The sequence below is a fragment of the Leucopleurus acutus genome, assembly GCF_964270905.1.
Source record: "Leucopleurus acutus genome assembly, chromosome: 8".
Taxonomy (NCBI): domain Eukaryota; kingdom Metazoa; phylum Chordata; class Mammalia; order Artiodactyla; family Delphinidae; genus Leucopleurus; species Leucopleurus acutus.
Window position 1 is genome coordinate 73,421,450 of NC_139151.1, and position 27,151 is coordinate 73,448,600.

Sequence of the window (27,151 nt, forward strand, 5' to 3'; positions counted from 1 at the left end):
CGGTTGAAAGCGCTGAGTCCTAACCATTGGACCTCCAGGGAATTCCCTCAGAGCCTAATTCTCAGTAGTTGCTCAGATGGTTCATTTCGTTTCTTTCCTTTCCTTTCCATTTCCTTTTCCTTTTTCCCTTTCCTTCCTTCCTTCCTTCCTCTATATTACCTATACCTCTGCTTCTTTCCTCCATTCATGTCAGGAACCAAAAGTTGACTGTTATTCCTGTCCTTTCTTTGTAGTGTCAGAGCTTTTTTTTTTTTTTTTTTTTTTTTTTTTTGCGGTACGCGCGCCTCTCACTGCTGTGGCCTCTCCCGTTGCAGAGCACAGGCTCCGGACACCCAGGCTCAGTGGCCATGGCTCACGGGCCCAGCCGCTCCGCGGCATGTGGGATCTTCCCAGACCGGGGCACGAACCTGTGTCCCCTGCATCAGCAGGCGGACTCTCAACCACTGCGCCACCAGGGAAGCCCTGTCAGAGCATTTTGTCTTAAGTTTTGCAGCATTTTGTTTTTAGGACAGTGTGTTGGTGGCAGAAGACTTTTCACACGTGAACATCACTTCCCCACATCCCTTTCATCTATCTCTTCCTGTCCTTGTGACTCGGCATTTTCTCTCAGTCTGTGGAAGGTTCCATTCCAGGTGCCAAGGTACAAAAAAGGCATATGTCAAGATTCCTCTCATTTTCACTGCCTTTGAAATTTTAATAAAATATACAAGGGGAAAAAATGGTAATTCCATGTGAGTTTACTTTTGGCTACTGAAGGAAACAAAATTCTGAATTCTGTGGCAAGGATTCCTGTCCTGTGTGACCTTGAGTAATCCTGGGCTCTCTGGATGCTCTCGGGTGATGGTCTGGACGTAAGGATAGGGTTTGGCTGGGGTGTGGGTGGGGCACCCCTTGTGCCACCTGCTGGGTCCTGCTGCTCCTGACTTGAGGCAAGTTACCGTTCCTCTTCACACCTGTGCTTTCCTTGTCTGTCAAATACAGATAAAAGTGCAAGTTTAGAGGATTAGATGAGCTGATAATGTGTGCAGAGGCACCCAGTGCCCAGTAAGAAAGGCGGCAGGTAATGATGCTGACGCTGATCCTAGTTTCTGTTATTACTGGGACTCAGACTTTAGCCAGTGTAGCATCTCAGTCCGCAGGGGATGGTGTGGGCTTGAAGACGGCAGTGTCTCTGGCTTCTTAGAGGCTTGTGGCCTAAGAGCACAAAAGACAAGTACCCTGCTCACCTTAATGCAAGACAGAAATAGATTAAATGCTAAAGTGCCAGAGATTTTCAGAGGGGGGACAGTTGGTGACAAAAGAGCCACTGTTAAAATTGAGTCCCTCCACCCTGAGCTCATTGCGCCCACCGTCAGCTCTCTGAGACACCTGTCTGTTATCACCCCTGTTTCACGCACAAGGTAACAATCTCAAAGAAGCTCAGCCACTTCCTTCAGGGTCACACACAGCACAGGAGGGAGTTGCAGCACCTAGTACTTGACCTCAAGTCTGTCCGACCCCAAGCCCATGCTCTTCCCTCCACCTCCCGCCCCACGGCTGCACCTCGTTCCTCAGCGCCTTGGTTCCATCCTCTCACTCTCAGAAGACTGGCCTCCCCTCTTCAGTCTCTGGGGAACCTGGGCCCTCGGGGGAGAACTCTCCCATCTTCCAGGCCCTCTTCCTCCTTGAGTGTGGCTATTTCCCTGCCTTCCCTCTTGGATGCTGAAGGAGTAAGTGGGCTTACAGTAGGAGTAGCTACAGAAAGGAGGTACCACTTGAGATGGGCACAGCTGGCAAAGGGAGGGTGCAGCTCTTTGTACATCCCATGTGGCTGTCCTGCTGGCCCTCCTGTTGTAAGCTCTGGGAGCAGAGAGCCTGGCCCTTCTTCATCTTTTAATCCCTCCTGGTGCCACCACATGACCTGGCACACAGCTCAGCAGGGGTTTGCTAAGGAGATGTGAACTCACAGCCAGTGTAATGTCCTGGGGCAGAGGCCGCTGTGCCGAGAGCAGCTGGGAAGCCTACCACCCTGGACCACATACATTGCGGGGCTGTGATGGTTGGATGATTGTTCTTTCCAGAGGGGGATTCAACTGTAGTCCCAGACCAGGGATGTGTGCACTCTCTCTGCCACTGGGGTGGAATCAGTTCTGGAGGTCCCACCCAGAGGCTAGGCTGGAACTGCTCCAGAATTGGAGCCAGCCAGGGTGGAAGGAGAATCTACTGGGTGTAGATGTTATGTTAGGTGCCCCTGGACATGCAGCATCCTCAAGTCCTTGGAGTTGTTCTCCAGGAAGGCAGCATAGCGTGATGGCTAAAATATGGGCTCTGCACTCAGGCTCCCTGGAATCCTTGCACTGTGTGATCTTGGGCGATTTTCTTTTCCACTCTGTGCCTCAGTGTTCTCACGTAAAATCGAGACTACGAACTATAACCTCCTCATAGGTTTCTGGTGAAGATTAAATTAAATGGTACATGTAAAGCACTTTAGCCCAGTGCCTAGCACATAGTAAATGTTTAGTAAATTTTAATTGTTACTGCTCCTACTATTAGCATCCCTATAATTTGATCAGGGAAAATAACGTATGGGAGCATTAAAGGAATAATTAATGCAGTACCCCAGGATGTGGTATGTACTAAGTTTTCAGTACCTCTTAGAGTGTAAAAGAATGTGTTAGCATGTACTTGAACATAAGCTCCAGGAGGCTGACGATTCGTATTGATATTTTGTTCTCATTAATTGTAGTATTCCCAGTACCCAAAAGCTTGCTTGGCACACAGCGGTACCGGTAAATATTTGTTGAGTGAATGTTTCCAAAGCCAAGATATTTTCTGCCTCAGGGCCTTTGCACATACTCTTCCCTCTACCTGGCATGCTCTTCCCTAAACTCTTCTCTCGGTAAGTTTCTGCTCATTCTTTAGGACACTTCTTCAAAAAGGCCTTACCAGACCACTGTACCTTACCCCCGTCATCATAATCTAAATTACATCACTGCCTGTAATTCTCTCTCAGACTCCTTGTCTTTTTCCATTTATTTGTCTTATATTTCCAATCCCTGCCCCTTTCACTGGATCATAAACTTAAGAAGGGATGGGAACCAATCTTACTCACAGGTCCTCAGACCCACCATAGTGCCCAGCAAACCATGGGCATGGAGGAAATTCTGGTTGAATGAATACACTGGAGGATTTAGAGGAAGGAACACGGGCTGGTGTAGTTGGGACACGGAGCAAGTTCCGTGAGTTTCCACTTCTCTGTAAAACTGAGATGAAGACAGTTCTACTTACCTGCTTGCCCTCCTTGACCAGACAGCGGTCGGGATCGGATGAGGTCGTTTTGTTAAAGTGTGCTGTAGCTCGAGAAGCATATGTTCGCCGACCAATTTGCTCATTTCCTCACCAAGCCTGATTGCGTGCCTGCTGTGGGGACGCCTCTGTCTCTGTCCTTTGCCGCAGCTGAACAACGAGCTTCTTGCAGCCCAGGAGTGTTTCTGTCCTCCTCTCTATGCCTGGTACCTCGTGGAGATGTTTGAGGAATGACCAGACAACTGAAGGCACCCATGAGGTGGCTGAGGGAGAGGGGGAAGGCTGTGGTGGTGATAGAGAGGCGATTGAACTTGGGCTGCTTGTCTGTATGCATCTTTGCTCCCACTCTGCCAGCGTATTCCGTGCAGGAAGCCATCGGTACTAATCTCGAGTGACGAGCATCAGGCCAGATTCTTGCCAGGGGGTCGTTTTGATTTGCTACCTTGCTGGTGTTGCCCACGCTTGGTAGTTAAGTACAGCAAATATGGGACCTGTATCGCAGGGGAGCCGCCCTAAACTGCTGCTGACCACCCTTCCCCATTCACTGCACTGCTTCTCCCCGCTGAAATCTGCTCAGACTGGCCCCAACCCCTAGGGAGGCCCCCAAAGCTTTCTGGTCAGCGAGTTATGGCTTTTAACTGCGGCAAATGATTAACCATCACGCTTCTGTCCCCTCCTGGGCTCTGTGGCCAGCAGGTCAGGCCTCTTCCAAAGAAAGCTGGCTAATTATATCCCCCGTCTACACAAAATCCCACAAGAGGAGCCAGCAGCGGCATATGAACGGAGCTGGGTGGGAGCACATGGTGTCGTGGGGAGGAAGTGGCTTCTGAGGCTTTGCTTCCTCTCGGCCCCTCTCTCTCCCTGATTCGAGGGGAGCTAGCAGCCGCCCTCTCTCGCTCGCTCTCGGTGCGTTAGACTGTGGCGCTGTGCTAGATCCAGAGATCTGGCTGCCGGTGGAGTGATGGGAGCTGTTGAACAAAGGGAAATGGGCTGGGAGGCCGTGAGCTGGGTAGAGCTCAGGCTGCCGGAGCTCGAGGAGGCTGGTCGCCAAGTGGCAGAGCTGGTGGCTGAATTTCTGTCACAGCTCCGTCCACTGGTTCTCCTCCATGGGGCTCTGTCCCTCGTTTTCCTCTGGCTCTTTTTACTCTCCTCCCTCACTCCCTTTTAGGACATATTCGTATTCTTTACTTTCCTTGGACCCAACATATCAGGCTTCCTAACAAGACAACCAGAGTACAAGGCCCAAACATTTTAAAGTAGTCATCTGTTATTTTTCCCTTAACTTGTCCAGGGCATGGGCATTTTTGCTCTGGGGTGAGGGGCCCTCTAGCCTGGGGTTTGAGAAAGACTAATTCAGAGGGTCTCCTTCGCAGACCGACGCTGAGAAGCACTCGCAGGTGGAGAGGAATTCCCTGTGGTCCGGCGATGACGTCAAGAAGTCAGACGGAGGGTCAGACAGCGGCATAAAGATGGAGCCGGGGTCGAAGTGGAGGCGGAATCCTTCTGATGTGTCTGACGAGTCGGACAAAAGCACGTCGGGCAAGAAGAACCCCGTCATCTCTCAGACAGGCTCGTGGCGGCGAGGCATGACAGCTCAGGTGGGCATCACCATGCCGAGGACGAAGCCGGCTGCCCCGGCAGGCACGCTGAAGACCCCAGGAACTGGTGAGTCAGAGGCATGTGTGGGCACTTGTCATTTTCAAAACCTGAACCGCAGTCACTCTAGCGAGGGCTTGATGATATTTTTAAATCCCTATAAAATGCACAGGTATTTCTTCTTAGGGTTTAGACTCTGCTCATAGCCAGCTTTCAGAAAGGTTCACATCCTTACCTTTCTCCAAGTGGAAGTATGTAAGCATGAGAGCCTCTGAAATTCTGAAGATGGTTCAACTGCCGAGACATGTTGAATCGGTTTAAGCATGTGCTGGGTCAGAGCTAACATACCCAGTGAAGGCTATTCAAGAGCACGTGGTTAGGAGCTGTCGGTGTGTTGAATTGACGTTGTCCATGATTTAAGGATGTATGTAAAGGAGGGCAGTGTTTTTGCAGGAAGGTGGGGTACCCCTTGAAAATGATAGGGACAGCTTTTCAATGGACAGAGGGAGAATGGCCAATAAAACACAAGGTCTCTTTCCCAGACATATCAGTAATTGGCTGGCTTTGCTTTATTCTGGGTAAATCTAGACTGCTTTGCGAATGAGGAAAACCATTGACATCTCCTAAAAGCCTCACGGTGACAGTTGTAGACGCGCTTATCTTTATAAAAAGCTCTTTCCTCTGTCTCCCAAGGGGACTGCTTTCCCCCAGGAGAAAGCGAGCTAGTTCTTTGGAGGAGGGGAGAATTTTAAACAGTCAGCTGGCGGAGCTGACTTCTTGGTCTGCAGGCTAACCTTTCTGATCTCTCTCTCAGGAAAAACAGATGATGCAAAGGTGTCTGAGAAAGGAAGGCTGTCTCCCAAAGCCTCCCAGGTGAAGCGCTCCCCGTCAGATGCTGGCCGCAGCAGTGGTGATGAATCCAAGAAACCCCTCCCCGGCAGCTCCAGGACGCCCACTGCCAACGCCAACAGCTTTGGGTTCAAGAAGCAGAGTGGCTCTGCCGCTGGTTTGGCCATGATCACAGCCAGTGGGGCCACTGTCACCAGCAGGTCAGCCACACTGGGCAAAATCCCAAAGTCGTCCGCACTTGTCGGTCGGTCCACTGGTCGGAAGACAAGCATGGATGGGGCTCAGAATCAGGATGATGGGTATCTGTCTCTTAGCTCCCGGACAAATTTACAGTACCGGAGTCTGCCAAGGCCCAGTAAATCCACCAGCCGGAATGGGGCTGGGAACAGGTCTAGTACCAGCAGCATAGATTCCAACATCAGTAGCAAGTCAGCAGGCCTGCCGGTGCCCAAGCTGAGGGAGCCTTCCAAGACAGCCCTGGGCAGCTCTCTGCCAGGTCTGGTCAACCAGACCGATAAGGAGAAAGGCATCTCATCCGACAACGAGAGCGTGGCTTCCTGTAACTCAGTGAAGGTGAACCCGGCAGCCCAGCCTGTGTCTAGTGCGGCTCAGGCCACTCTCCAGCCAGGGGCCAAGTACCCTGATGTGGCCTCTCCCACGCTCCGCAGGTAAGTGGGTAAATGGCACTGAGCGGAACTGGAATACGTGGAGTGGCATCCTGGATTAATAACTTCCTGTTTTCTTAGCTGAAGCCGCCTCTGGTTTTCTCCACTTCAGTCCTTGGGTAAAGCTGTTTGGTTGGATGCTGCCAGCAATTCTGCTCAACTGATTATTTTCCCATGTTGGCATGAAAAACATAAGCCTCTGGAATCAATCATCCTGGGTTTGAATCCTAGGTCCACCTTAATTAGCCACCATGTAACCTCTCTTAATACTTCTGCCTCCGTTTTCTCATCTGTAAAATTGGGATGATGATACCTACCTACAGGTTCTTGTGTCCATTAATCTACGTAGCTACATCTGGCCCATAGTAAGTGCTCAATAAAAGTTAGCTACCATCGAAGATGAGATCCTAATACTCCCTTAGATCTGGAAGCAGTTTTGTTTTTAATCTGTGGCTCAGATTCCTCATCTTTATGCCAGACAGTGGCATAATGGCCAGATCTTTTCCCCAAATAGTCCAGTATCCCCCGCATACTTTTTTATACTGCACGCGTAATTCCAAATCAGTGTCTGAAATTTTAGCTTCCTTTAAAAAAAGAAAAAAGAACAACTCAAAGCAGAAGCGTTTTTGAAAAAGAGAATTTGATTTCCTATTACCTGAAAAAGGCATTTTCCTGTACTTCCACAACGGGTGGAAATTTGTACGTTAAAATTGATTCTTCGCTTTAAACTGCAGCTGCGTAGAGCAGAGTTCATCCTACCTTTTCAGGAAATTTCTTGTCGTAAGAAAGAGTAAGTCCAAGGATAGAAAACTTAGCAGTGAAAAAATAAAAATTATGTGCACATGTACATATTTGGGGATGAATGGGAATGTTTGCAAAGCCTTCAGAAGAAGCATTCCACATGAAACGTATAATGCAGCAGTTCACTGTTCTTTGTCTAGACTTGATTATTAGAATTTCAGTAATGATTATTTTTTCAGGGGAAAGTCTTATTGGGCTGCTCTTTGTTGTTTTAACAGGTTGCCTTGTAAATGAAAATTTTCTCTGCTTCTTGCCTCAAGTATTATATGTAATATTCGCTCTTTGGTATTATAGATTTCCTTTAGTAACTACAAAGGCATTTTATTAGACCCTTAGGCTAGTGTAATAGAATACTTGAAAATGCATGCAGCTTCTTAGGCTGTGAATTGAGCACCTTTCAGCCCACTCCTAGCAATTACATTTTTCCTGAATTGTTAAGGTGTTCTGAATTCTCTCGTTGTGCATTAGTATGAAGAAGAGGAACCTTAGGTGAAGTGTGGTAGCTCTCTTCAAATGGTTTGAAGGACTAACAGACAAAAGATGGGGCTTTTTCTGTGTAGTTACACATAGCAGGATTAGGAGCAAGGCATAAAAGTTGGAAGAAGGTGGGTTAGATTTTGGTTTTGTAACAATTGGAAGTGCTTGGCAACGGAGCCAGTTAGCCTTTGGAGTATAAAGTAGTGAGGTCCCTGACACTGGAGGTGTGTAAGTACTCTAAAGCCAAGGTTCTGCAACAGGATAGTTCTTTCTCTGTCACCAGGCAAAAAGTGTTCCTCTTCTGTCACCAGACATTGTAGTGAGGGTTGATTATGCGTTTGTTTATTTTTACAACAATTGGGATTTGTAACAACTGTTTGGAGAGGTCGGAGGTCAAACTCACACCACTTTGACTAGCTGGGTGAAAGGCAACCTGCCTATCATAGTATGTAGTAGTATCGTCTCTTTTCGGAGATACCTGTTCCATGACAGTTTTAGTGGATAGAATAAAGCCGTTACATTTCTAGAGTATGTACTGTCCTTCGACTTTAAGACAGTTTCTCCATCCTACCAGAGAACCCTCTGCCAACGGAAGAGGGAAGTGTCTGTGCCATTCCCTGTGTTCTGACAGCACATTTGTGGTCATGAGCAGTGGGGGAGATGACATGCAATGGCATTTCTGTGTGTCTGTCACAGAGACACAGTTCACACCCAGCGTGTCTGGTTGAACATCTTGTGAACCCCACAAGGTATGTGTGTATCACTGGACAGTACTAGCTCTCTGGACCTAAAAGACACATCTTTCAGGCTGGGCTTTCATGTGAGAATACATCTGAGAGGCTGCATTGCCCAGGCCGCCTCCAGATCCAGCCTCCTGTTCTTGATTCTGCATGTTTGCTTAGAGATCAAAGAAACCAACTCCTTTGGAGCTGAACGGTCATAAACGGAGTGCCTGCTTTGTGCCTGGGGTCATGGATACAAAGGTGGTCTTTTCCCTTGAGATGTTTCCTGGGCAAGGGCAGTTTTCTAGTTACTCTATTTATGGAAAGAAAGGAAAGCAAGATGTTGGACCAGTGAGGGATAGGCCTGTAGAAAATTACTCCCCGTCTCCCTTTGGCTCAGGTAGATCCAGGGTCTCAGCAGCATCCTAGAACTTGAAGGTGGAGCCTTTGCTCCACCAGTGCCCTGGCCCGCTGTGTGGCAGCCTTTCCCAGGGGAGCGCCTCGAGCTGTAGAAAGGACTGCGCCTCCCTCCCCAGGGACTCTCACTAGCTCCTGTGCCCTGCCCTCCTCTGACGGCCGGCGTCCCTGGGCTTTGGGTGTTCAACCCGTGTAAACCTTTGTCTCTTCGCAGACTCTTTGGTGGGAAGCCTACCAAGCAAGTGCCCATCGCCACAGCCGAAAACATGAAAAACTCGGTGGTCATCTCCAACCCTCATGCCACCCTGAGCCAGCAAGGTAACTTAGAGTCCCCCTCGGGCAGCGGCGTCCTGAGCAGCGGCAGCAGCAGCCCTCTCTACAGTAAGAACGCAGACAGCACCCAGTCCCCCCTGGCCTCCAGCCCCAGCTCCGCCCACTCGGGCCCCTCCAACAGCCTCACGTGGGGCACCAACGCCAGCAGCTCCTCGGCCGTTAGCAAGGACGGCCTGGGCTTCCAGTCGGTCAGCAGCCTCCACACCAGCTGCGAGTCCATTGACATCTCCCTGGGCAGCGGAGGGGCGCTGAGTCACAACTCCTCCACCGGCCTCATTGCCGCCTCTAAGGATGACGCCCTGACCCCCTTTGTCAGAACCAACAGTGTGAAGACCACACTGTCGGAAAGGTTGGTGCTGTGTATTTGGCTGCCTTTATCTCCCCGAAAGACGCCCTTCCGGGAGTCCAAAGATTATGTCAGGAAGCCCAAGTGTTAGCTCACCTTTGCTGGGAGATTTCTCTCTTCCTGATCACTGCCGTCTCTCCAGAGGGAAGCCAGTTGGGGATGGATTAAGCCTGGCTCTGCTTCCTGTTGTCTTTTTCACTGTGGTTTTTCTCAGTGCATGGAGCTGCTGGAAGTCTCTTGGGGGCAGATTTCATGCTGCCTTTTGAAAGGGCATTCCGCTTTCGAAGTCCTTCCTTTTTATTGTTTGCTCATCACTGCCTCCTTCCCTGCCCCTTGTAATTGTGTTGTCCGAGCAGGGGGCGGCTGCAGCCGCGGAACGTGTGGTGGGATGTTCCTTAAGCAGCCCAGTCCACACGCTGGTCCTCGGGGCAGACACCCTCCTACTGAAGGGCCGCAGGCCAGAGCGATAGGAAATCAAGAAACCAGAATTGTCCTCAAAGCTCTGAATCTCACCGCAGTAGCGATACATGTCCATTTTCTCCACATGGGGAAGAAAGCCAGTATCAGCTCTGGAAATGAGAAAAACGTCTTAGTCGTTGTGTATAATAACCCCACCCCCTCCTTCCAATCTAATGCACCTTCTCTTGTTTTCCACCTGCCTGGCCTTCTAGCCCTCTCTCTTCCCCTGCCGCTAGCCCTAAGTTCTGCAGAAGTACTCTGCCCAGGAAACAGGACAGGTAATGACGTTGTAGGCCGGGGACGCCACCGAGCCTCTAGCTTCCTCTGCCCCCCTGTGTCAAGCCAGATGTCTTGTATGAGGCTGTTGGCCTGCGGCTTCCGCTTGTGTTCGTGGCCCCGGTGTGCTCTGTGACCCCCCAGATATGCCTGTGAGGGTCTGTTCCGCTGCCCACAAAACTCAGAAACAGGTGGAGAGGGGCGGGCCCCTCCTCTCCCAGCTTGGGAAGGAACCTCAAGCCTGCCACCTGGCGACGGGCGGCAGAAGCCCTCACTGGCATCTCAGCCTCCCCGTGGCATGCTCCTGCTTCCCAGCCTCCTGCCCTTTCTCCTCTCTCCCCTCCCCCTCCGAGCCCAGAAGTGACCTGCCGCCCACCACGCGGCTCTGCGGCCCTCACCTTTGTCTCCCACACCCCTGCTCCCCACGCAGCTGGCTCTTTGCCCTCTCAAAGGCCTCTGCTGCGGATTGGCTCTGTGTCTCGCAGGCTGTGGTGTTCTGTGTGCCCGTTTTCTGTAAGAAGAATATGTGGAGTGTTGTTGGCCCCCAGATGCCCTGAGGGTGGGCCTCAGACATGGATCTTGACCTTCAGTTTGTGGGGAAGCCATGGCTTGGCCAAACGTAATGAGCAGATGTTGTTTCGTGCCAGGGGGAAAAAAATTAATGAAAACCCTCTTCACCCCATTAACAGCGACAACTTTGCTTTTGTCAGACTCATAGACCAAGCCTTTAAACCTAGCTCCTTGGAAATCCGAATGCTGTGACTTTATCAGCCAGCAGGTGGTAACATGCCCCGACTCTGCCCAGGGCTCAGCTCCTAGCTCCGCCCATTGAGAGCCTCGAAAACTTGAGAGGGACCTGGAATTCACTTGTTACGGATGAATTCCAAATATGCAGACTGCTGGCCTCTGGAAACTCTCCAGCAAGTCCCTTCTCTCACTTGAAGTCATCGCCAGTGGCATTTGGTGGCGGGCCAGAGTGCTTAGGGGTGCGGGGAGCCCGGCGTGTCTCTCTGCCGCGGAAGGCATGGGCTCTGCTTCCAGATGGGGGGCAGATCCTGAGTTGGGCTTTGAACCCATGGAAAAGGTGGAGCAGTTGGGGCCGAGTGGATCAGGCCTCCTGGGGACGGGGGTGGGGGATGCCTGGGTGTGAGCGCAGGCCTGGGCTTCCTTTGTTCCCGTGGCTGTGGATGTGTTGCATGCAGAGGACCCCTCCCTGGTGAAGTGAGTCTCTTCCTCCAGATCTCTTGGCTCGTCCTTAGCCTCTCCCCCCTCACATGGCCTGCTTTCCCTGTGCTTCTCTGAGGTTCTTATGTTTGTTTTAACTTTCCTACAGTGACCCGCACCTTGATAGGAACACTTTGCCTAAAAAAGGACTCAGGTATCTGTGTTTTCTCCTTGCATCCGTGCCATCTGGTGTGGCTCTGGGGCTTGGCTGTGCGGCTCTCTCGTGGCTGGTGGGGCTCGGGCTGGGCTGGGGGTCCCCGCTTTGGCAGCAGGACCCTTTGGACGATGGCTCCCCGCGCAACCCTCTCGTTCTCATCTCTCTGTGTGTTGGCTTCTTTGCTTGAGCAGAGGCTGTGCTCTTTCAGGCTTACTGTGGTCAGACCATCTCATGACAGCCATCCCTGAGCGAGCCCGGAGAGCGGTGACCGCTTCTTCTGGGGCCAGTGGGTTTAATCGCTGATCACTTTGCCATGACCATTCCATTCACGGGCTGTCTTCCAAGAGAAAGGATATGACTTGTAGCATGTTGATTTGTCAGCCGGGACACAGAGCAAAGGAGAGAAATATCCCCCCCACCCCCACCCCCGCCAATTTGAAGATTTTTAACTTTCTGGCCCATAGAAAGTTGCTGAGGACAGGTGCTTTGCACTTGGCTGAATATTCTAATTGAAAATCGGGTCACTTTTCAATGCCCAGCAAGACATGGGTGTGTTCATTTTTTTGATGTAAAGAAAGTAAGGACTTCCTTTCCAAGAGCGAATGTCCTTGCATTCACTGTAAGTGATGGCTCGTTTTTGGCGCCGGTCCTGGTGAAACAAGATGCTATAAGTCACCACTGCTCACGCCATCCACCTCACTTTGCCACCCAGAAGGACTTCAGTCCTAACGCCTGGCCCGTGATCTTAGTGTCCCGTGGTTACAGCTGTTGTTTCTCCCGCTCTCTAAACACCTCGTTCTTTGTAGCATCGGCTTCACCCCGCACCAAGCAGTAAGTGCTTTCGCAAAACATGGAACTTGGAATGAAATGTTACGTTGCTGTCGTGTATGTCTGTAGTTAATAACCAGCAGTTCTTAAGGCTGAGAGCATTTTGACCAGTAATGGGAGGTAGGTATCAATGCTTCCTTTCAACAGGAGTTCCGAGTAAAGCCAACTCTAAAAACCTAAGAATAAAAGTATTGAAAAAGCCCCAACCGACCTCCAGACGGAGGAAGTTCGGCGCGGTGGCCTTCGAGGGGGCAGTTGGCAAGGCCTTTAGTACTCAACAGTTTCCGTCATGCTTGTCGGCACTCAGGCTGATGCTTAAATCATATCCACTCTTCACGTGAGTTTGACCTTGACGCCCCAGCGTCGCTCCCAGAGGAAGCTCACATCTTCGAATATCGCCATTTCGTAATGCTAGTGTGTATATTTCTGGAGCAGATCTATTCTGTGAAAATTATGTAGCTCTAGCTGTTAAAATCAGTTTTTAAAAGAATTCAGAATAGAGGTAAGTGACAGGGTATCCTCAGGCAATTGATGGGACCTAGAAAGTCCAACTATAGTAAAAACATTAAGGAAGAATCGTGTTTATGTTCCCTCTCACTGTGACTCCCTTTCTAGCTCACCCGCTCCGTACACACACACATCCAATACCAACACATGGACAACACCTTGTCCTAAGTCAAGAGGACCCTCTATTTACGTAATCAGTAGTAACCCCACGGTAATCTGTTTATAAGTCCAAAGTACTCTGGCCGCTGGGGCACTTCAGACATTCGAGATGCTGCCTGTGGGCATAATGAGAAGAGCCCACAGGCAGCATCTGTAATGGATTTGGGAATCAGACAAATATGGATTGAAATCTCGGCACGTGATTCAAGGCAGGCCGGCAGCTCCCCTGAATGTAAAACAGGAATAATAGCATCTGTGTTGCTGGGAGAGTCCGAGGCTTCAGTAAGATAACGTCTGTGAAGGCACCTGGCACGTTGGGGACGTTCAATAAATCATTACCAAATATACATTTCAGAATTAATGACGAGGTGGACCCCGTGACTTCTGAAGACCCTCCCCTGTGTGAGACCCAATGATTTGGGTTCCTGTTGTGAAGACTGGTTTCTACCAGATCTAGTAACTACTGTCAGCGTCGGTCTCCTCATACCTTCCTTTACGTGTCTGGTTTCTGATACTCCGTGATTCATGGCCACTTACTTGCCCTCCAGAATGCAGATGCCATGAGCTATCTAATTAAAACTTCCTCAGAGCTCTGACAGCAGCTTGTTTTGCTGCTTCAGTCCTGTCAAAGTGGAGGCTTTGAAATGACACCGTCATGAATCAACATGTTACAGATACGCCCAGGGACGGCTCGTTTGAGCGTTTACCCATCTTGTTCCCTTTATGTAGTTCCCTCAAAACTGAAAGGAATTGCAGTTTTCCCCCAAAGACAGCCAAGTGGCAAAAAAGGTTTTGAGAAACTTTGTGAGTTTCGGGATGTGTAGCGATCTGATTTTTCAAACGTCACCTTTGGATGTATATTTTCTTTTTATATGTTTATCGTCAGCTCCAGAGAGCTCATTTTCATAAGCGTTGTTCGTAGTTAATCCCAGCCTGATTTCTGTCTGTCCAGGTACACCCCCACCTCCCAGCTTCGCACACAAGAAGACGCAAAAGAATGGTTACGGTCCCACTCTGCAGGAGGCCTGCAGGACACGGCCGCCAACTCTCCTTTCTCCTCTGGCTCCAGTGTAACTTCTCCCTCCGGAACAAGATTCAACTTTTCTCAGCTTGGTGAGTAGCTACTTGGCATTAACTGTGTTGATCAGCGCCTTAGGGCAGAGGTTATCTTGCATTTTGAAAGAGACCTGTGGTCACATCACTCTCAGTATCTGATCAGCCCTCAGCAGTGTAGTTTGATTATAGGCAATTGATAGCAAAAGAAAAGAAAAATGTGTCTTGGTTCTCTATCAGTAATTTTCTCTACACGGTTGATATAGGTGGGGTTATAGCAAAGAGCAAACCATCCACGGAATGAGAAGAATGTATTCTAAGACCTCTGAAGATGTAGGTTTTATAGCGTATCCCATGTTTGGTCATCCTCATTGCTTTATTAAACCGGAAATAAAGATCAGGTTTTGACCGAGCAGATATTCTTGGAAATGCCTACCGGTGACATCATGCTTTGACTGGCACAGTGAGGAAAGGAAAAGAATTTGTAACACAGTCCCTGCTGACATGTCAACGGATGCTTCTTTTAGAGAGACAAACACCCACACAGACTCATAGATAGGTAAAAGAGAACAGTCCAAAGCTTTCTATGAATCCGTGTAAAAACTGCATATGATCCGACAGCAAGTATACACAGTTAGAAAAAGGAAAGAACGGTCCTGGCTGAAGTGACTGGGAACGGTTACATGAAGGTGGCAGGATGAGAGCTGATCCTTCCAAGACGGAAAGAGAGGGAAATATTTTTTCCAGTCTCCTCTCGTTCTTTAGAGAGGCAGCCTTTTCTGATTATTGTAAATAATAAACTCAGTCTTTAAGGACTTCTGATCAAGTAAGGGTTAACTCCTCATCGTTAATGAACCGAAGGCGTACTTCTGAACTATCTTACATTACTGAAATGGACAGGATTTTAATTAGAAAGCCAGTTTCGGCGAAGGTAAATGCACCCCCTTTGCACTGAAGCTCTGCCGGCACCATTATGAACTCTTCCCAATCTGAGACAGTGAGACCTGTGTTCATATTGTTCTTTCCTGGCTGTAACTCTTTGAGGCAAGGGTTTCTTGTCATGCACGAATGCTTCCCATCTGATCAAAAGCCCGGCTGGACTATTTTGGGCTTTTGGCTTTAGGGAGAATTGTTCCAGATGAGCCCAGAAAGTAATTAGCTCATGACTGGAAGGTGACACTAGCTTGTCTGAATGTGCCAGGTTGGAAAGCTGAGGCCCAGAGCCTCGCTTTGGAACTGACCCACCTTTCCTCCCTCATTTTTAGCTGTAAGTGTGTTACTCAGGTGCCGGTGTGACCACCTTTGAGAAAATAGACAAGGGAGAGAAGCTGACAGGGACGGGGATGGCTCATCGTAAGCCGCCTCCTCTTCGTCCCCCTTTAGGGTTTGAGCCGGGACATGAATCTCCAACCCTCTGACTGACTCCTTTCCTTCCAGCGAGTCCCACCACTGTCACCCAGATTAGCTTGTCCAACCCGACCATGCTGAGGACCCACAGCCTCTCCAACGCCGACGGGCAGTACGACCCGTACACGGACAGCCGCTTCCGGAACAGCTCCATGTCCCTGGACGAGAAGAGCCGAACCATGAGCCGCTCGGGCTCATTCCGGGATGGGTTTGAAGAAGGTAAGAAGCAAGGAGGTTGACCCTCTCTCACGTTGTGCAGAGCGGTTAACAGTCCTCTATACCGAGTTCACGTCACTGACCTAAGAGTCCACCTGTACAAGTTTCCAACTCGCCACTTACTTTGGGGCGGGGGCCTGGGGAACTCTGAATTGTAGGGTCTGACTCTTAATTAACCTCGCAGGACGGTAGGGAAGGACTTCCCTGGTGGCGCAGTGGTTGAGAGTCCGCCTGCCGATGCAGGGGACACGGGTTCGTGCCCCGGTCCGGGAAGCTCCCACGTGCCGCGGAGCGGCTGGGCCCGTGAGCCATGGCCGCTGAGCCTGCGCGTCCGGAGCCTGTGCTCCGCAACGGGAGAGGCCACAGCAGTGAGAGGCCTGCGTACCGCAAAAAAAACCAAACGAAAACAAAACCTAAAAAGGACTGTAGGGAAGACAAAACACGGGTGAACCCTGGGGTTGACCGAGTTCCGCTCCAGGCTTCTCTCCCTTGGACGTGGGCCCTAGCTTCTTGGCATGCACTGCCACTGTGAGATTCAGCCGCTGGCACACCATCTTGGCAACGCCAGTTACTGGAGAGTTCGTTTCCCTGTGCCAACACACCCGTATGGCTTTGGGAGGCTGTCGGCAGCCACGCCTCTCCCCTTCGCTCCAGAATTTTCTACTTCTTTTCTCAAGCACCAGTTTTTTTGAGTTTGTTGCTTTCAGTTTTGCCCTTTTCCTTCTTTGCTTGCTAACTGGGAATATTTGGTGTTGGATTTTTATGTTTTGTTCATTTGAATCAGAACTTGGGGAGAAAACTACAGTGGGCATCTTCATCAGCCGTCTTCCTAACTCAGTTCATTTCTCTTTCCTACTTCAGTCAAAGTGTGAGTTAGGTGAGCAAGCAGTCCAAATGTTGGGAAGGCACGTCCCCCCACCCCCAAAAGCTTCCCCCGGATGGGGATGATAAGACATTGGTGTCAGTACCGGTGACGAATGGTTAAGAATATGGGATAATAATACCGGGGTTTGAATTCCAGCTCCACTACTTCTTAGGTATATGATCTTGGGCAAGTTAACTTCACCTCTCTGTGCCTTTGTATTTTCACTGATGAAGTCGGAGTACCAGGCTCATGGAAGTATGAGAATTAAATGAGATAATATATATAAATGTTAATCCAGTAATGTTAGTACCTGTTACAGCCTGAAAACTGAGCTTCAGCATTGATGTCCTGGAAGTCCCCAGCCAGAGGAGGGGGGACTCTTGGAGCAAATGGAGCCAAGGCTGAGGGCCATGGCCCTGGTTGTGCCTTTTCTGCCAGTGACAGAACAGAATGGGGGATGGGGAGGGGAGTCACAGGCACTTCCCTCTGCTCCCAGGTCCCTGTGAGAATGGGGAAAGATGCCCAGTGTCCTCCTGGTAGGAAAGAACAAATAAACTTGTGACTGTCGAGGAAACCCCTAAACAAGTCAAGAGGGAGAGAGATGCAAGATGTCAGCTTCTGCCCTGCCCAGTGTTCTTTTTAACAAAAGTTGTAACGAGTTTAGTTACAGAGCAGTTGCCCCCTGGTTAATCTTCCTTAATTCTCTCCACTCTGATTTATGTATCATTTGCGTCCATTGAGCAGACACTCGTCTGTAAATCCATCTGTGGGAACCCACTGGGACAGAGGATTAAGGAGGGGCAGAGCCTGAGTTACTGAGAGCGTTTTGCTGGATTTAAGAGCTAGAAATCAGTCGTAATCGTGGAGGGCACGTTGACCGTAAGGTGAAGGAGTAGGCAGTTTGTCTTTAACATTTTTCTGATCAGTGGGCGAACCAAGCATGGCCACAAAGCATTTCCCAGCCCTCCTGATAATGACTCATGAATGGAGAGTGCCCTGTGCCCTATTCATCTGCTGTGTCCCGTGTGTACCTGAGTGAACCGTGTTCAGTGCTGCAGCTTGTTCAAACAAGCACACTTGACCTCATAAAGGTCCAGGACCGTTACAGTATCATCATCAGATGGGTTTTTTTATTCCATCTGGAATCAAGCCGTCAGGCAGCACAACTGTGGCATATCCGGGATGTCCAAGTGGCATTGATATAAAGGGCTTGCCCACAAGCAGCGTCTAGACTTCTGTAAACCTGCTGATTCATGGTGACGTGGAACTGAAGCGCAGCGGTAAAATCAAATTTGGGGAGAAGAGGTAGAGCGAGACTGCTGTCGATATACTAAGAAACATGCAACATCTTCATCTTTTGGGAAATTTGACATCAGATTGATTTTATTTCTTCCAAGGCTATTACATTACAAAAACAAAATAGGGCTTGTGCCATTCGGTGTTTTTAATTCCATTGGGGGACGACTTTTTTTTTTCCCCCTCTTGAATGTATGAACTCCTGGTACTGCAGAAACAGTTGGGAAAAAATCCACATCTCATGTTGGGACCGAATAGAACCTCCTTATATTGATAAGAGGCAGTTAGATATCATATGCCAGAAAGTTTAGGAAGAATTAGCACAAGTACCTGAGTGAGGTTTTTGTGGGATTTAATTAGCACTTTCCATTTTGAAGGAAAGGGAAGTCATAAATATGTAGATGAGGTACAGGCACGGCCCAGGTGCAACCTTTCAAGGTTATTTCAGGTAAATTACTTTCCGTCAGATGCATTATGCAATCTTCAAGTCAACTTTAATAGTGCACTTTAGGGAGATGCTTGAGGCACTTTTCAAATGAATGTTTTTGGAGGAAAAAAAATCCAGGGACTTTACCAGTCATCCCCAAGAACTGGTGCAGTCTAAATCAGTTCATATGGAACCCACAGAAACGGAGCAGCTTATTAGTAAATAAATCTTTGTTGCAGCTCTCCTGTGTTTCTAGCCCCTGAGTTACACTTGGATTCAAGTCCTGGCACCTCCACTGTTAGCAAGGTGACTTTGGGTAAGGGACTTGACCCTGTTCAGCCTATTTCCTGTTCACTAGAATGTGGAAAATAAGTACAACTGTACCTACTTCAGAGGACTGAAGTGAAGATTAGGTGAGATAGATCCTGGAAGGCATTTAGCAGAATGACTTTGAAAGGGGTTTATAGTAAGTACTCAGTTCAGTGGTAGCTATTGTTACAGTTGTCATGTTTGGTTTTATCCTTCTCCCCATGGGCCATTTCAACCCCATCTTGTTTATGGCAAAGTTGAACAGAGGAAGTGACTTGGGGACTTTTTGCAGCCAGAACTATGTCCTGAACTCCTGATTCTCAGCCCTCTGTGTTTCTACTCAATCCTGCCTTACACTTGTCTCTTCCTTGGCCACAGCTGGCCTTTCTTACGTGTCCGAAGCAAACCCTGCACCTTCATCGCTGTGGTCGCCATTTTCAGTTATGCTTCCTCCGCTGGTTGAGAGGGCAGCCCATTAGCCATCAGAACTGCATCTCCTTCTCACCGACTCCTTCCTTCCACAGCCCGCAGTGGCAGAGCGAGGACTAGAGTGCAATACCCAGACTCGCTTTCTCTCTCTGCTACTGACCAGCTGTGTGTGCTTGACCACGTGGCTTAGCCTCTCTGGACCTAAATTTACTCCTGTGTTCATTAGGGATAGAAATTCCTGCCCTGTCTGGGAATATTACCTACAAATTCTCTATGATGATGAGGATTACTTCAAATGGTAGTATGAGGAAGTGCTCGATTAGTATGAAGCTGAATATATACATATATCTACGTCTATATCTATATCCGTAGATATATATATGGTGCCCAAGTGTGACAACAGAGGCATTTGTTTGCTTTATTGGCTGGAGTATGCCCAGTTGTCTCATTCCATCCTGTGATTTCACCCCTACCTGTGCCTTCTAGTTCTTCTCAAACATGCACTTTTTGCTTGTTTGGCCCCAGATTGTGCCTACGTAGACTGAATGAGGGGTTTAGGAAACCGTTCTAAATATACCAAAAAGCTTTACCCAAAACAAAAAACCCTCAGATACCAGTAAACAAGGTCACTCAAGGGCAAAGCCACCTCCAGATTTCTGGTCTGCAGATTCTGTCCCTGGATGCTGTAGCACCTTAGGCAGGTTGTTCCACCTCTCTGGGTTTCAGCTGAGTCAGCGGCAGAGAAGGCCTAGATATTCTCCGTGGTGCCTTGTATCTTCAGATTTTTGGAGGTACAGGTATAGGGAGGAAGCTGCGGAGCATGCTTCTGCTGCTCTGGCTTTGTAAGTCTCACAAGCATTCTGTGGTCCAAAAGTATCCCAGCCACGTAACCCGGGCTCTGCCTTGGCTCAGTTTTCTTGAAGGAGGGCCAGCTGCAGTGGTTTAGGCAGCCATATTTAGCTCTGGGTTGATCTGGAAAGCAAGGACTCTTTCTTTGGACCACAGCCTCGCTGTTGCCATTTACAAGTGAGAGGAATGAATTACGGAGAAAAATAATTACCTCCACCCGAAGCCTGCCGGATGCGCTCCTCTCTGCCTGCGGCCCCAAGCCTGTCTTGCGGTATTGCTGAAGGCAGTATCAGTGAATCCATGTGAGTGAGGTAGAGAAATACAAGAGACAGACCTCCATTTCTCAGCAGCCCGAGTCCACGCAGCAGCCCTGTGCAGGCCTCCGGAGCGGGCGTCTGGCAGGTGCTGTGATTGAAGGACGGCTCCGCGCTAGTCACCTCTCTTCCCTCAACTTGGCCTCCAGCGTAATTTCCCCCCTAGTGTCTGTGTCGTGGGGCTAAAGTAACTTACCCCTTTGGACCATTAGGCCGCTAGGTTGGGGCATGAGAGGCCTCTGTTAACATGTGGGCATATTAACACTGAAAGCCATTATTGGCCGTTAACACCTTCAACTGATTTTTTAGGCGCATGGGCCAGATGAGTCATGGATGGAGAAAGAAAGGAGGAAAAGATCTAGAACCTCGGGCATTGCTGAAGAGGGTGGATCTGAGTGACGGTGCAGGGATAGCCTCAGAGCAATTGGCGCCGTCTAAGAGAGAAGAGGACCAGAAGTGCAAGCTGAGAGCTGTGTGGGTCAGAGGAGGGAGGAAGCCCATCCCGGTGGCTGTCGGGAAATGAGATGGGGCTCCAGGAGAAGATGCTGTTTGAGCTGATCCTGGTGATTTGGATGGGTAGGAGTGGGAAACTTCCTAAACCAAAGGAACTGAATGGGCAGAGACTCTGAGGTGGCCAAGTACCACGCAGGCCATGCTTGAGAGAGCCGTGCAGGATTCAGAGTGCGACAGGAGCACCTAAATGAAGGATGGGAGGTCGGAAGCTTTGTTGGGGAGACGGTGTGGAGGCACCAGAGTGGTCGGCTGAGCCGTTGCTGGGATATCTGTGGGCAGGTAGCTTCTGCCAACCGCCGATCCAAGTTGAGTTCACTCCTTGGGTGGTAGGTGAAAGCCGTATAGTACACATGGAAAGTTCTTCCCCAGCCTCCCACTCTCAGACCGCAGGTGAGAGTGCAGCGTGGGGTAGAGGCATTCCACTCCTGGTCAGGGAAGCCGTGCCCATTAGAAGATCTGTGATGTCTCAACAGGCATATTTCTGTCTTTCAAACAAGTTGTTGGGAGATTACTAAGAAAATGTCATTAAAGAATCTGGTTTCCAGGAAGAGAAGTCAGCCAGAATACCTAGTCCTGGAAAAGACCATGGTTTAAATTACATGAAAACAGAAAATAAAATGTCTCCATTGGCTGGGGGCAGGAGGGGGTGAGGAGGGTACAAGGATGGTACCCAAAATACCAGTCGCAAACAGAAGAGAGAACACTTGGTAGACATGATAGAAATCAAATGAAGAATCTATGTTTCTGTGGGTATGTCTTCTAAACAAGGTTCTAGCACGTGGTCATCTAGAATGAATTTACCGTGGCCAACAGCCAGCATCCTGTGCTCAAAATAATCAGCTCATCTTTTTGCTTATACAAATGGCAGTTGCTAGCAGGATATAAAATATATATGCAACCCAATCTTAACCCTAAGGGAATACACCAGAAAAAAGAAAGGAATAAAATATGCTGGAACAGAGCAGGTAGAAGTTGCCTCTGGGTGATAGAATTATGAGTCACACAGGTTATGGCAGTGAAAATGCTTCTTAACATTTCTCTGTACTTGAAACATATAACTTAGTAATTATGTGTTATTTTGATAGTTGGAGCAGGGGTAGTATATAGAATGGTGTAAGAAAAAAAATGTGGTAATAGAGAAATGACTCCCATAGAAAATTATTCCTTACTTGACCCTGACCTGTCACCAAACCAGGAAAGGTTGGGTCAAGATGAGGTTAAGTTGCTGCAAGCCTGGTAATGTCCTCTAATGCTGAGTTTCTCCTTCCCTTCCCCTTTTCGGCTCCGTAGTAGCCAACTGTGCAATTCACCTTTTCTATCTTCTCTTTTTTTTAAACAGTTCATGGATCCTCACTCTCCTTGGTTTCCAGCACGTCATCAATTTATTCTACAGTGAGTATAAATCAATGCTGTGTGGCTCTCTGTGTCAAAAATAAAATAGCGTGTCTCCTAGAGAGAGTATTTCCATTATAAGGGAATCAATTAATTAGGGAACAAGGGTTGAAATTCACAAACAGTTACTGATGTACCAACCAATAAATCAGGAGCTGACTTTTGTTAAAGTGGCATTGTGCTTCGAGTGGTAACTAGTTAGAACGTGTGAGATGCCTTTTTTGACTTTGTGTCTGCCTCAGTTTCTTTGTCTGTAAAGTAGAAAGGACAGCAGCCCCTACCTTGTGGCATTGTAATGAGAATTAAAGTTATGAATATTACTGTTCACTGCAATATAAATTCCTTGAGGACAAGGACTTTTTTCTGGTTTTATTCCTAGTGCCTAGAACCGGGCCTAGCATATAGTAGGTGTTCAGAAAATACGTTTGCGTGAAATAAGAAAATGCACGTAAAGCAATGAATAGAGTGTATGCAGCACAGAGGAAGCGCTCGTAAATGACAGCTGTCATCAGTGAGAGGTCTACTGAACAAAAGCCAAACAATCAAATATAGTACTGGATTTATTCAGTATGCTTACTTTTTATAGCTCTGTGCATAACTATCTTAAAAACTTTAACTCGGGAATTCCTGTAGGGAAAAAAACATTTGATTAATTAGGAATTGGGAATTCTTTAGCCCTTAATTCCATGGAGGACAGATGTTTTAATAATTCAGTTTTTGGTAATGCCAGGTGTCTCGGCTCTGTAGTGGGACAGACTGTAGATAGCCCCCTGTAAGTAAAAGACCATCCCAGAATTAAGCCAGAGAGCCCAGGCCCTGACTGTCTTTCTTAGACCTATAGTGAGCAAACAGACTTCAGTGGTTGCTGACACGGTCTGATTTGAAGGACCTAGAAACGTTCTCTTCTGCTCCTACCCACCTTGCCCCTCCAATTCCACAGTACCTCTTTCCTCTGCTAGTCATCTTGTCTGAAGTTTTATCAAAGTCCTGGCTTTCATTTTCAAGACTTATATATATGGTAACCTTGGGAAGGGGTTATTTAAGCCGTTATCCAAGAAAGCATAGGGATGGCCTTCTAACGATCAGCTGTTGCATCTACTGAGTCCTTTCGTCTAGAATGAAACTCTGTGACATGGGTACCAGACCAGAGGTGGTACTTTTCTGCCTAGATTCACTTCTTCCACGGTATTTACTGGCACCAAGTCTCTGGGCTGAGCCCTGAGGGCGTGGTTTAGGTGGAGAGAGGAGCCTGCTGCCGAAAGAGGAAGCCAGAGGCACAGAGGGCACCGGGGGTGGGAGGGGCGGAGGTGTGGGGGGGGAACTCTAGTTTCACAGGGTTGGTGCAGTGCAGCCACACCAGACATTTCAGCGCCCAAACCCCATGTTTTCCCAGGGAGTTCCCAGGGTTTCCTGTCAACACACTTTTCATTCAGAAAAGTGAAAAATGGGGGCTGGCCTGCGTCAGCCAGCCTGGGAGGGAAAGAGCACGAGCTCCTCCACCTGTGAGAACTCAGCTGCAGGAAGCCATCACTTGCAGTTCCTGGCTGCTTCCCCTTCGCGCCAACCACCGGGAGTTCTTACAGCTACAGGCCTCTCTTTCAGTAGCTCTTGTTCTAGGTGTGTGGACCTGAAGTTCGTGTTTTCATGAAATTTGAAATTGTCCTTTCTGAGTTGATACAAATTCACAAATTACCAAAGACCTAATAATAATAATTTTTAATTCCATGTTTATCTGGATAGTAGGAGACCCGAGGCCTATTCATAGTTTTTCCCTTACTGTTTGACTTTGGACAAATTACCTCCTTATTCTGGGGGTCTCCGTTTTGCCCTTGGCCTCAGGGAGCTAGGCCAATTGGTCTCTGAGGTCCCTACAACCTCTGACATTCCACTAGTCAGTGAGTCAAAGGTTCCCATGGACTGTTCTTTATATGTGCCTCCTCTGAGAATGTAAGTTGCTTTTGCAGACTTTTTACAAAATACTCTAACCTTTGAATATTTTCATGACGGAGTGGTATGCTAATTCCAAGGAAAACTGCAAGTCTGGCTAGACTCTGCTACCACCAAGCAGTGGTGTGTGGTCCCTTATCTATTATTAGCTCCTTGGTGATGATGAAATTCAGAAACAAATGCTCAGGCGCCTTTGTAAATGAAAAGGTAAATAAGTTCGTATTTGTTGTCTAAAAAGAGATCCTTGGAGTCTCTTAAGTTGCCACCAACCCAGACCAAAGGGTCTGCTTAAGACCAGAGTGTTTTAAAGGCTCTTATTGGATGATAGTAGGCTTTCTCCCCCCTGAAATGCCTGTAATTCTTAGATATTCAATAATGTTCATTCTGGCTGCAATTTGCCTGTGATTTTAATTCCAAAGGAAAGAAAAGACAGCCTGATGCTAAATAAATGCCGTGAAGAGGTCGCGGCCGGCCCTTGGAGTAGAAAACATTGAAGAGGCCACATGTGGCCTCAGATTGGCTTTCTTGGTTGGTGGGGAGCAACAGTTGAGTTCCCAGGGGAACTGCCTAGTGGAGAGGGGCCCGGAGCTTCTCTCGGAGTTCCCAGATGTACAGAAGAGCAGCAGCAGCTGGGGCAAGATACAAAACACAGGATTTCTCCAGGCTGCTGTTGAGAACAGGATTCCAACCCCAGAGACAGGTGGGCACCGAGACAGACAGTGGCAGCCGCCCAAGGAAGGCTGTTGATGGAAGTGTTTAGAAGTAGGGCTGGTCCTCCGTGGATGGTTCAGCCTGCTAACAGACCTCCATTCGCCTCCCAAATGTTAGATAGCTGTGACGTTATCACCATTCACTTTTCTCCTTTGGATCAGACTCAGAAGCCAGGGCCTTATTTCTGGAAGGCCTCCAGGAGAATGTCGCTATAGTCAGAGCAGGAGAAAGTGCTGCTTAAGATCATAGGCTCTGGAGCCAGACTACCTTGGATCCAATCCCAGTTCTATCACTTATCAGCTGTCGCCATGAGTAAATTATATCAGTACCTTCTGAAAGGGTTGTTATGAGGATTAAATGAATAATGAATGTCAAGTGCTTGGAACCGTCTCTGGCATATAGTAAGTGTTCAATAAAATGCTACTTACTATTACCAGAACGTAAGCAACATAAGATGTGAGGGACTTGGTCATGTTCACAGATGTATCCCAGGTTCTTAAAACAGTGCTTGACACGTAGTTAGAAATCAATAAATATCTGATGGTGGCGGGGATGAATTGATGGACAGGCAGACGGACAGACAAAGAGAGGTGGTTGAATATTATCAGAGAGGGAAGAGTAAGCCCTGAGGACTTCTCCAAACCTTCTCCTGAAAGTGTTTCTTAGATGGGGAGATTGTCCAGCTGTGTGACTTTAGGCAAGATATCTAACCTCTCTGAGCCTCAGATGGAATACAAACCTACTTTGTGGAGTTACTGCAAGGATTAACTGATTTGGCCCCAGTGTACCTAACAATTAGTTACTGCTGTTAGAAGCCAGCCTGGAGGGAGGGCTTTCTGGGGCAGGATCAGGAGTGAGGGCGGCGGGAGCAGCAGGACGTGAAGGGCGGTCAGACAGGAAAGGGCTACCCACCTGTCCCAGCTGTTAGGTATAGGGACTACGGGGCCTAATGAATCATACCCTTCTGCATCCTGAACTGATCGAGAAGTAGAAACCAGAAACCAGATGCTGACTTTTTAAAAGAATGGGTTTATCACTAGTGAAATTGGATTAGGCCACACATAGAGGACTCAAGGACAAAATAGGGTCCTTCCTGATTTTCACTCACCTACCTGGCTCCCAAGTCACTGTTCCACCCCAGTGAAGTGCAAATGGCGGGGTGTGGAGAGAAGGGCAGGAACACTTCCAATATTTCCAAGAAAGGGCGTGTTTGCGGAGGCAGTTGGGGAGGGTTGGGGGTTTCTTCATTTATGGACCCCCTCCCCCGGGAACCCCAGAAGAGAGAAGGAATAGTTCCCCCTGCTGCAGGTCCCCCCAACCCATGTGGGCTCCCCCTATGGGAAGAGGTAAGTAGCTTGTAGTCTCTGGCCGGCCGACTGCTGTGACACCCCAGACCCAGGGCCCACTATGGAAGGCTTTGCCGGTAAGAGGGCCTACAGGCTTCGTCTTTACTCCCCAGGGTCACAGGTAACTGGGGGACTAGAGATGGAGCAGCAGGAAGGGACAGGCCACCTTCGTCCTTACAACCTGGGGAGTCACCAGGCTGGCTGACAGGGGTTCCCAGCTCCCCCGCCCCCCCCCCCCCCCCCCACTTCAGGAACCTTCCTGACCTGCTGCTTCAGTGCCCTAGGGAGATGAGAGGGAGGGATAAAACGGGGCAGAATTAATCTATGAGCCGTCCTCCCTGCCTCCCAGGTAGGATCGCCAGATTACATACAGAATGCCCAGTTAAATTTGAAATTCAGGTAAACAACGTATAATTTTTTACTATACGTATGTCCCCAATATTGCATGGGACCATACTTAAACTAAAAAAAATTCAAACTTAACTGGGTGTTCTGTTTTTTTTTATTTGCTAAATCTGGCAACTCTGCCCTAGCGTACCCCCTTCTCATCACAGCTTCTCCCTGTCGTCATCTCCACATGGGGACAGGGGGCTCCTCACAACCAAAACAGGAGCGTATTTCCTAATTCTTTCTCATTTCTTAAAATAATGTGCTGTTCGTATTTGGCCTTTCTGATTGGTCATATTAATTGAACCAGTTTATCCAGAAAAGTCCATCAGGAAAGAAACTAATAAATCTTTAAGACTGCTGTAAGTGTCCAAATATGGTACTCCCTGTAGGCAGGATTATACTGTTCTTAGCTCCTCAACTGGTCTAATTTCTTCTCTGTTTTTCTTTACAGCCAGAAGAAAAATGCCAGTCAGAGGTAAGGAAGAGTTGGCTAGTTGGATTTCGTCTTTCGCTATTATCAATCATTTCTCCCAGCTCATCCTATAAGTAGACTCCCAAAGCAAGTAACTCTGTGCCCTGTCGTCTT

At 48.6% G+C, this 27,151-nt stretch overlaps 1 protein-coding gene across 3 annotated transcripts in view; it reads left to right on the forward strand.

The window, feature by feature from the left end:
* The window catches only part of NAV2 (neuron navigator 2), a gene marked incomplete at its 5' end in the record, with an annotated part of 757,282 nt that overhangs the window by 685,888 nt on the left and 44,243 nt on the right, over positions 1–27,151 (forward strand). For all 3 annotated transcript variants that reach the window (XM_082845354.1, XM_082845352.1, XM_082845353.1), the window contains 9 exons: positions 4,659–4,950; positions 5,696–6,398; positions 9,027–9,494; positions 10,163–10,228; positions 11,560–11,604; positions 14,054–14,214; positions 15,592–15,780; positions 22,119–22,171; positions 27,017–27,040. In XM_082845354.1, the coding sequence (XP_082701480.1) occupies positions 4,659–4,950; positions 5,696–6,398; positions 9,027–9,494; positions 10,163–10,228; positions 11,560–11,604; positions 14,054–14,214; positions 15,592–15,780; positions 22,119–22,171; positions 27,017–27,040 (2,001 nt within the window). The remainder of the gene's footprint in view (positions 1–4,658; positions 4,951–5,695; positions 6,399–9,026; positions 9,495–10,162; positions 10,229–11,559; positions 11,605–14,053; positions 14,215–15,591; positions 15,781–22,118; positions 22,172–27,016; positions 27,041–27,151) is intronic.